This window comes from Gavialis gangeticus, unplaced genomic scaffold, assembly GCF_001723915.1.
Source record: "Gavialis gangeticus isolate Ggan-Ray unplaced genomic scaffold, GavGan_comp1, whole genome shotgun sequence".
Lineage (NCBI taxonomy): Eukaryota > Metazoa > Chordata > Crocodylia > Gavialidae > Gavialis > Gavialis gangeticus.
This window is the reverse complement of record NW_017728992.1, coordinates 110614196-110624550: the sequence shown is the minus strand read 5'-3', so window position 1 is coordinate 110624550 and position 10355 is coordinate 110614196. Positions and strand designations below refer to the sequence as shown.

At 39.8% G+C, this 10355-nt stretch overlaps 1 protein-coding gene across 8 annotated transcripts in view; it reads right to left on the bottom strand.

Annotated features, from left to right (window-relative positions):
- Positions 1-4200: 4200 nt before the first annotated feature.
- DTNA (dystrobrevin alpha) overlaps positions 4201-10355 on the bottom strand; it is a 416444-nt gene continuing 410289 nt past the window's right edge. For 7 of the 8 annotated variants that reach the window (XM_019526842.1, XM_019526857.1, XM_019526869.1 and 4 more), the window contains one exon: positions 7385-7469. Coding sequence is in view for 1 of the 8 variants with exons in the window: in XM_019526848.1 (XP_019382393.1) it covers positions 7311-7469 (159 nt within the window). In the remaining 7 variants the exon portion in view is untranslated. Of the gene's footprint in view, positions 7470-10355 lie in introns of all 8 variants that reach the window. The other variant, XM_019526848.1, reaches the window with a different exon arrangement.

Below are 10355 nucleotides of genomic sequence, written 5' to 3'. Positions count from 1 at the left end.
TTTTTTTAAATAAAAAGCTTGGATTTTTTGGTTTAGAACAACTGTATGTATACTAAAAAGGATTAAAGAAAATTCAAAGACAAAAGATCAATCAAAGCCATTCATATAAGTCTGTTTTTCCTTTCAGTATGTCTGTTCAAGAATATCTTTTTCACCTGCCTTTGTAGATGAGAAAAAACTCCAAACACTCATATTTTTGTAGTGTGGGAAAAATTTCCTATGGCTTCTCATTTCACTGCTTGCCATCCACATCCTTTTATTATTTGCTCTATGCTGCTCTTTAGCATTTGACTGAAACTCAAGGTTCTTAATTTTTCTTCATGTTGTGGACCATTGTATATGGCTAGGTCCTGCGCCACCAAAAATAACGTGAATTTTTGCCATTGATAACAATGGCATTTGTGTGATCATACTAATATGCCACTGTGGGAAACTGTTGGTATGGCTCTTCATTTCAAATGGCAGTCTTTGACACACCATCATGATACTGGCTACATAGACATAACTAATGCTTTCACTGATAAGCTGCAGTTATATTGTTTAGTAGCTCATTATCCTTAATCCCCAATTTATGCTTTAAGAGAGTCATTCCATCTTCAGAATTTTGAAGTATTTATGTAGGAATTTAGGGGTGGGGGGCGCAAATATATTATAGCATTCTGACAAAAAGTAGCTTTGTTCATTTACCCTTCCTATCTGCTTCTAAATCATCATGCCTTATAATTTTTATTTCAGACGACATTGTTATGCTCATTTGGTTTTAGGCAGCAAATGAAAAGGAACAACCATGGAGGAAGTAATGTATGACTTAGCAATGACTAGACTGCTAGCTTTAATTCAGGCGATCTGACTTCACTTCTGAAGGCTGTCAACACTCCCTTTAAAACAGATGCTCATACAGCAATAATCCTGCAGCATTGGAGGGGGCAAAAGATGACTTTCAGTAACTGTTGATTCAAAGAAAGTAGAAGAGCTGTTCCCCTTTTAGCTGTAGGGAAAGTGCTCTATTGCTGTTTAGCACATTCTTATTAAAGGATGACAAGATATGGTACTTCTGTTAACCATATCAGTACTTTTGAGAGGTACTAGGACAAATTTCTGTCTGCCATTGCCCAGTTGTACTTCTTGGAATTATACTAAGAATACACTTGGCGTCTAAGTTTGGTGGGAAAACCACATAATGTTCAATTAATCTCCACATAGCAGATGATCAATATTATATATAATCAGTTACAGAATGGGTGATGTATAACCATTTATATCCAATTACATTACAGGCAGTATGACTAGTAAATTATTTCACAAGGAAAGTTGTGTCTGGCTACTAAATATCTAGTTAAACATTGATCTGACTTTTGTTTTTAAATCACTCTTGCCTCCCTTGGGATACAGCAAGGTGGGGAGGGGGAACTCACAATAGAGGAGAATGCTGAAACAATAGTCGCAACGATTTTCTGCAGACACAATCCATAAATCAAGTCAGTTTTTTTATTTGCCTTGGTAACAATCATTTGCAACCTGAACTTAGTTAATTCTTAGGTTGATTATCCTCAAGCCAGAGCAGAATAAAGCTTACTCTTGGGTAGGTGTGCTGGTGCTGTGGTACCAGCAAAAGTAAAAGGTAGCATAAACTTTCTTTGGAATGGTTGACTAAGGTAAAAAGAAAAAAAAAATCCTTCTAAATAGATATCTCATAATGGTGAATCTAGGCAACGATGCTGCATTGCTTTTTGTTATTCTCACACATGGAATTAATGCATCTGGGAGAACTTAAGACATGAAATGTAACATAACATTGGCCTCTCTGCCCACTTTTCCTCAAATAAACATGCCTCAGAGAGGAGAAGGGATGAATCCCTGGAAGCAGTGTACCCTCGAGTGTTAATTATTCTATGCACCAGCTCCAATACTGGTCTCTGAACAAAAACAAACAAGACTTTAAAAGCCTCAGCTTGCTCTGGGACTTCACACTGCAGTGGGGGTTGGGCTCTGAAAGCAAATTAGCAGTGAAACAGTACACACTTGCATGTGGTAAAAATTAAACATGATTCAGTGAGTGAAATTGAAAAATCATGTTCCACTACTCCGCAAGGACTGATAAAGTAGGATTTTTACCTCTAAGTAGAAGTGACACTAACACACAAGTGTAAATCAACATCTGATGAAGAGACACAGGCTCACAAAACCTTATACAGCTCTGATTTAGTTAGTCTATAAGGTGCATTTCTACCAAGCCTTCTCCCCAACTTCTGCAGGTACAAGGTAATCTAAGGGTTAGTGACCATCGATTGAATTCACTATCCGCTGAAGGGTGGGTAAACTAACAAGCAGGGCTGAAGTGCAGTACATGTGGAAATGGTGGCTCTCATACTAGTTGTTATCTGAAAGCTTCCAAATTTGTGAGGCAGAAAATGTGTTCCCTTCCAGACTGGGGATCAGTGCCTGAAGGACAAAACCTTTGTTTTCTGGCACAGACTTAATACAAATGGAAAAGTGATTGCCATGGGCCAATGACTGTGGTCTACTCAAAAAGGTCTGAGGATAGAAGGGTTATGCTAATCCCCACATGATCAAATGTGTGGCAATTATTCAGAATAGCAAAAGAAAAATTGTAGCTGTGGATTATCTGGTCATTTGGCTAAAACAAGCCTAAAAGATAAACTCTTTAGTTCTGCTGGATCTATAAGAATTTTTTTTAACCTTCTGGAGTATCATAAACTGCATATTTACAAGGAGTTCAGCTGTTCCTATCACAGTGGCAAGCTTGCAATCCTAGAATATTTCAACACAGAGTGAACACCGGCATCAGACCTTTGAATCATTATTACTTTCCAGAGGTTTTCAGTCTACTACTCAAGATTTCCAAGGGAAAGTACCAAACCCTAGAAAATAAAGGGGACTTAAATTTCCTTTTCTTTCCATTTGATTGCCAAAGGCAGGGTGAAGTCTGAGCTCACTTAGGCTAGGAGCAGATGCTGTATTTGTCCCAGGACAAGTCGTGCCTGTCTTTGTCTTAGAAGAGAAAAGTCCCAGGATTGGCATGTACACATATCACCCTTCCAACTGGGATTTAGTGAGCTGCTAAATGCGTTGTTGCTTTTCTGCCATTGACTCAATAATGCAATCCCAGGCCAGCAGGTGGGATTGATCTATTGTCTTTTGAGGAAGACCAAGACGATTCCATGACCAGGGTTCAGTTCCTGGGTCAGTCACAGAATTATTTGAAGTGTCACTTATCCCTAAATCCCTCAATTTTTCTTCTGTAAAATGAGGATAATATTGAATTGAACAGCAAGAACCTGTACCCAGGAACCTCTGGGTTTAAGTCGCAGCAGGAACATTGGCACGTGCCAGTTGAAATCCTCAGCTTTGACTGTAGCCAACAGTCATTGCCTGAGGAATGCAAACTCTCCCCTGCCCTGATACATTGCATAACCCCACCACATATATGTGTTAAAACATGGGGCCCAAAACTGCGCACACTACTCTAGATGAGGCCTAACCAGTGCTGAGTAAAGCAGGACTGTAACCTCCTGTATCTGGCACCTAAAGCTTCTATTGATGCATCCCAAAACTGCATTCAGCTTTTGAGTGGCTGTATCACATTGCAGACTCATGTTAGGACTCCCAGATCCTTCTCTGTAGTGCTGCCAGCCAGACAGGTGTCACCCATTTTGTATTTTTATTTAAGATTATTCTTCCTGAGGTGTAGCACCTTGTAGTGAATTTTGTTCTGCTAGCTCCAGCCCAGCCTTCCAAATCCTCCTGAATTGCAGTCTCATCCTTGAATATGTTTGTAATACTTCCCAGTGTGGTGTTGTTTGCAAAGTTACTCAAGAAGCTCTTCCCTTGAGCATCCAAATCATCAGTAAACACATTGAACAGTACTGGACCCAGGACAGACCTCCACTCAAAACCTCCTACCATCCCAATATGCATTTATAATTACCCTTTGCTTGTGGCTATTGAGCCAGTTGTCTATTCACCTTATAGTAGGTTTGTCCAGCTCCCATTTCTCCCACTTTGATCAATGATGGAGAGGCATGAGAAAATTTGGGTGGAGGGGGAGTGGGGGAAGAAACAGTGAAGACCACTGAACAAATAACCTTTTTTCTCCCTGTTGAAGAAAGCTTCATTTCAACTTCAGGAAACAGAACTTCTAAAAGCCACAACAAAGCCACAAACGTGCTCTTTGGTAGATTACTTTTAAAAATCTTTTTAATGAAGAAATAATTCCATTCCAAAATATAGACACACAATTAAATAGTTTAATCACTTCAAAATATAACATGTCCCCAGTAGGTTCCAACACACACACAAAACAATACTTAACAGCAATACAAAAAACCCATACAATAGTAGTTCTGTTACAATACCAATGAATAGTGTGAAATCTTTAGTGTCTCTGTCTCAAGTGGTGTCAAGTACAGTAGTTAAAAATGTCTTACAGTTAGTAGCCTCAAGATGTAACTCTTCATACATTTTTGGTTCAAAGGTAAAAGTTACTTTTCCCTTCAGGACACAGTGGAGTGCTTGCTGTTTACGGCTCCTTCTGCTGAATTGAACCAATGTAATTGCAGCAACCTGAGGTTGCAATATTTACAAGGTCTATCTACAGTAATTGCCAAGACCAATAAGGATGGAAGAAGATGGCTAAAAGTAAAGGCAGACACACCTGTGTTAAATAATGAGGCAACAATTTGGCTCATGCATATAAGAAAATACATATTATATCACAACAAAGGCCACACACCTTTTTATGCAGTTTAGTTAATGTTACTACTTACAGATAACCCATTGTCCACCTTCATTTTGAACATTCAAGAACCCTATTCATCTTCACACTCCTGTCTCCTGCTTCTCAATTTCCCTTCAGTAACAGTAAACCACTTGGGGAGTTTTGACTGCTGTGCTTGGCCATTTTGTAGTTACAAAATGGCCAGTGCTGGGGACCATTTCTGTAACTTTGCTTAATGACAACAAAACACAATCAAAATAATCTTTAACAAGATGACAAAGAACAGCCGGGTTAAAATGTAGCCAGCTTGATGCTTCAAAAATGTTTAAAATAGAGATCTGGAGAGCCAAATAAGAAGTGCTTCATTTCAGAGTTCTGAAGTACAAGAAGTCACCTAGAACTCTGTTTGGGATTGCCTCGCTGACACCAGCCCGAGAGAGAGGGGCTTGGCTTGTCAACTTTTGTCATTACTATGGGTCCTGAAGCCCTTCCAATGGATTCATACTATTGCACCTATTTCAGACATGATGATGGTGTGTACACAGACATTAGGCTTATGTAATGTAGTTATTACTCCAGGTACAATTAAACATGACATGGGTTGAATCAGTCAGCCATGACATATAATTGTGTTCTTGCTCAGTTTGTCTTTGTTCAGGAAATGCTTGACAGGAATCCTGAGCTGACAGCAACATTTATAATTTCACTGCAGTAGTTTTAAATGTTGAGTGCTAGGCACTAGTGGAGTCTCACCCATTCCTGAGAGGCGGTTGTAGGAGAGGTATGGCATCAAAGGGTATGATGCCTACCTTTTCTGGCTGGCACATACCACAGAAGCAAAAAACAGTGATTGGGGAAAAAAAAAAACCTAGAAAAAGACATCTGGTAGCAATAGTGTCCGTTGATTTGGGTGTCTGAGACCACACTCAGATATACAAGGAGTTGTGGACAAGAAATCTGCATAAACAATAATACGAAACTGAAAAATTGCAGTAGCTCTTTCATACCCAAAAGCAGTCTCATTGAAACAGCCGTGAGACTAAAGACTGCCTGCAGACTAACACCGATTTAATGTATTGAGACAAGCTACGCATCAGTCTAATTTATAAGTGGTAGGACACATCCTTAGATGTTACCACAGAACAGAAGTTAGACATGTATTGGGTTGTTTTAAATCAATACCTTATTACTCACTGTTAGTAGGTTGTGCCAGATATGGAATATCTGTATGAAATCATACTGTTTTCAGGGCCGCTAGACAGTGTAACTTTATTCAGAAGTAATAACCTATGTGTGAGATATTACTAAATACTTTGCTTCAATCCCTGCTCAAAACTATATGTTGGATAATAGTAATGGTAGGGCAAGCAGCTTATAGCTAGTACTTCCTTTTTATAATCCTGAATGATAAAAAAGCCTCATTTTCTCCTTGAATTCTCCAGGGCTAATATAAAATGTTAAGAGTTACTTACAGGGACAAAACTCCAGCTTTGTAACTCTATGCCTATTCTCTCAGAAACATCCACTGCTTTTCTTGTGCTTTTCCCTGATAGCTATGTCTCCATTCAGCTCTGAAAGAGAGTCTCACTACACATTTCCAAGAGTGCATGCAGAACATCTGGTGGCTGGCTAAGGCAATACACATTTGGAAATAAAAGAAAACAGTTGCAAGCACACTTTTAAGCCTGTACATTTAAAGCTGAAGGCCTCAAAAATAACATGATGGATTTGGAGAAAAAATGGGAAGAGCCAGTCGGTTGAACACATGCTTACTAAAGCTAAAACATCAATGAAACAATACCATGGAAGGTTATACATAACTTCAGTCAGTTCAGGGATCTTATGGCACCTGTGGTTTATAAACAGCTTTAGTAACGAGTATTTCAAAACATAGTTCACAGTTTTAAGAAGATCTGTGCTGATTTAAAAACTAGATTCTATATAATTTGAATGTTGCCATTTGTATATGATATTTATTTGGAAAAAATATTTACACTAACTTCTATGGCTGATTTTTAGATTATTTTGAAAGAAAACATTCCTAAGTTACACGTTAGCCCTAAATTAGAGAGGTTTTTTTTTTTCTTTTACTGCATTTTGTACAAGTCCTTTTATGTAAAGACTTGCAAACAAATTGCAGATAGAGCCTGGTACTTTGCTTTTGGGCTACTAGATATATACACTCAGGAGTATAATCATTTATTGTTAAATGCATAATTGTAGCTTTTTATTTCTTCTGTGGAAAAAATGTACAGTGTATAGTAAACTGTTCTACTAAAATCTCAAAGTATTCAGAAATCAAATTCCTATCTATAAACAGTATTAATATTGTCATTGTAAACTGAACAGGTTCAACATCATGTGCAAAGGGTTTACATGTTTAGTTAGTATTGCTGTTGTTTTGTAACAGCAGTACACATTTCAGCCTGTGTTCTTCACCAATAATGAGCCATGTTACAGAAGATGTAGCTAATAAGAGTTAGCTTTAAACAAAAGTCTTTTTCTCAAAACACACACCTACAGACTACAACTCTTAGAACAAAAGTACTGTGCTACAGTCCTCAGAACTTAGTCAGTCACTTGATTTTTTTGTCAAGAGACGCTGCACCTGTTGGTTCCATTCTTCTGTGAAGTTTGCAGCTAGGTTTTCATCATCATCATCTGTTCGAAGGCAGCTCTCCTCATCATCAGTTCGTACATAGCTTTCATTGTCTGCCTGACTGCAGCTTGCCTGTGAAACAACATATAGGACCATTTTTCAAAAGGAATGTTGTCTGCTTCCATTTCCTTCCTTACATAGCCTCCCAGAGATTGCTTCCCCCCAATGTAAAGGAGGTGCAGACACAAATACATGCAGCCCCTCAGCTTGTTGCAACCTTCCTTGTGTAGAATTGAAGTGGGCTGGAGAATCTCACATTGATTCTCCACACTGGTGCATTTTTCTGTGTATGTAAAGTTGATCTGCAATTAAATGTAACCATCTGATAAACAATGCTGGCCTTCATAACCAAAGTAGGATGCTTCTCTCTGACTTAGTTTCCTTGGTGGTGCTTTTTCCTATTCTGCAGGATCAGTAACTTCTCACCTTACGAGAATGGGAGGCTTCCTAGTTTTATTCAGCGATGGGAAAAACGGTAAGGTATTTGGAAGTTCTCAGTGCCGCAGAGGAATACCCAAGGGCCTAGGTTAAGGTAGCATTGTAGATGCTTTTGCTTGACATATTGAACCTGGAGTTTTCCCCCTCCTATTTGAACCTCACCACCAAAGGTTCATGGGACCATTTTATCCTTTTTCTTGTGAACTTTCTCAATTAATCAAATCTATGTTACAGTAGAACTGATTGTAACATACTGGACTGGAAAGTATGGATCCAGACCCTCTGCCGTTCATGCCAGATGAAAACTGTGTACCTAGTTTTAGAGCTAAAATGCAAAATGTTTTGATCAACAAAGGATCTATTAAATATGGTGAACAGAGGTAAGTCAGGGTGAAGTTATACGTTATACTTAGCCAATCCTAAGGGCACTTAAAAAGCAAGCATCTGCTTGTTAAAGCTTGGTAACCTGTGCTAAGTACCCTCTGAGCGCCTCAAAGTTATGCCACTTCTGGCACAGGTTAACTCTAGCCATGCTAACTAGCTCATGTTAGGACAACTTCAGTCTGCTCCATGGAGACAAAATGAACAATTTGCAGTCCCCCAGCATCCCAGGATTCACTGCTCCCAGCCCTCCCTCTTCTCCCTCAGAGCAGGAATAGAACCCAGGTTTCCTAGCTCCTAGCCACACCCCTGCTCATCAGCCCTCTCCTGGCAAGTAGCAGCTGTGCAGGCAAGAAGTAGTATTAACCCTTAATGTGTGACTGCACACAGCAGGTGCATCCAGACGTGTGTGGACATTTGGTTCCCCAGGGACAAATGGAAGTAGTGCACTTTGCACTGCCGCTACTTGTCCTGGGGAATGCCTGTGCCATGCATGCTTACGCACGCGGCAAGTTGCCCTGGGTGGGGTAGAAGAGGCTGGGGCCAGCATTGGGCTGGCCCCAGCAACCTTATTTGTGGTCCTGGGGCCACAGCCACGGTGATTCTGCTGCATGGAGCTTGGCTCATAGAGGAGCACAGCTCTAGGTGGCTTGGCTCCACTTTTCAGCAGCGTGCGTTGGCCAAGTGTATGTTGCTTTGTTTTTTTTCCTGTGGTTTTTTTTTGACCCCTGGATATAAAGGGGTCAAAAAAACCTGCAGAAACACCCCCCACCCAGTGCAGTGCATGCTCCACCAGTGTGCCTTTGTGGTGTGGAGAACACCAGACTGTACAGTATGTGGTGCTGCAAACATGTTTGCAGTGCTACATACCTCACAACCACGCTCGTCTAGACATACCCAGCATGTTCAAACTTTAACACTACTTAACCTTCCACAGGTTTAGTAGGGTCTGAGTGTAAAGTGTAACTTCACCCTTAGGTAGTTACAGTTGTCCCTCTTTCTCAAAGTGTTTTAATTATCCTAAAGGAGATGCTTCTGAGAGACTCTTGCAATATCTTGTCATGTCCAAAGGAATTAAAAATGGTATATTGATCTTTATCTCCTTGTTTCAGTCAGTCTTAAAACCTGAACATTAGTTTTATTTGACTGATAAATTAAAGAAAAGTGCATAGACATTAGTGATAAGAAAGCCTCAAAACCTTTTGAAGTTTACTTTGAATAAACATTTAAAAAAGGATCTAACACTTCTCTGCATTTAAGCCCACAGACATTGCTGGAAATCTCATTTTAAAAAATCAGGGCAGGATTTGGCACTTGCCTTCAGATCTGGATAGTGGCACAAAATTAAATAAAGGGCACTTGAAGAGGGAGGGCAATTACTTTTTTTTTAACTTCTAAATGTTCAGTTTGCATTTGAGGCTGGTGTTTATTTGCTAATTTTAGGACTATATAAATATAGGCATCTCATAGCTCTTGATAGCATCATTATAAACCACAAGAGGCATATATGAATGTTTTATGAGGCAACCAAGAACATTCAAATGCATTTATGATATACTATGTAGCCCTGAACAAGTATTTGTGGGATGTGGAGGGGTCAGTCTAAATTTCCTGGATGTTTGTTTCTGTTGCACACCTAGCAGTAGGACGAAGACATAGTTTTATACAAGAAATTTCAATTACCAATGAATCTTAAAATTCTATACAGAAGTATTGTGATAATGCCATAATCAATCACAAGCTGAAGCTCAAACAGTTTGTAATATTGTAATAGCTTACTCACTGGAGCCTGGTATGTATAATTTAATGCACAGGCTCTTCCTGTTACTGCATGCATGCCAGTGTTTTTAATAACCCAAGTTTTCAATGTTAAAGTTGAAAAATAAAGCACTGAGGCTATCAAGTTGAAGTTGTTCCTCCCTGTCAAGTTGGGTTATTAAAAGCACTGGCCTGCATACAATAAGGTGGGAGGGCGATCCCCACTGCTCACCACTTCCCTGAGGCTGCTACAGCATGGGGTCGCCCCTCCCTCGCCTGGCAGCAGCCGGTAAATGGGGGCTTCTTTTTAAACACCCGGGAGCTGGGGTGGATGGGGCAGCTATGGGGGGACTGGAGGAGCAGGCGGGGGTTAGGGGGGTG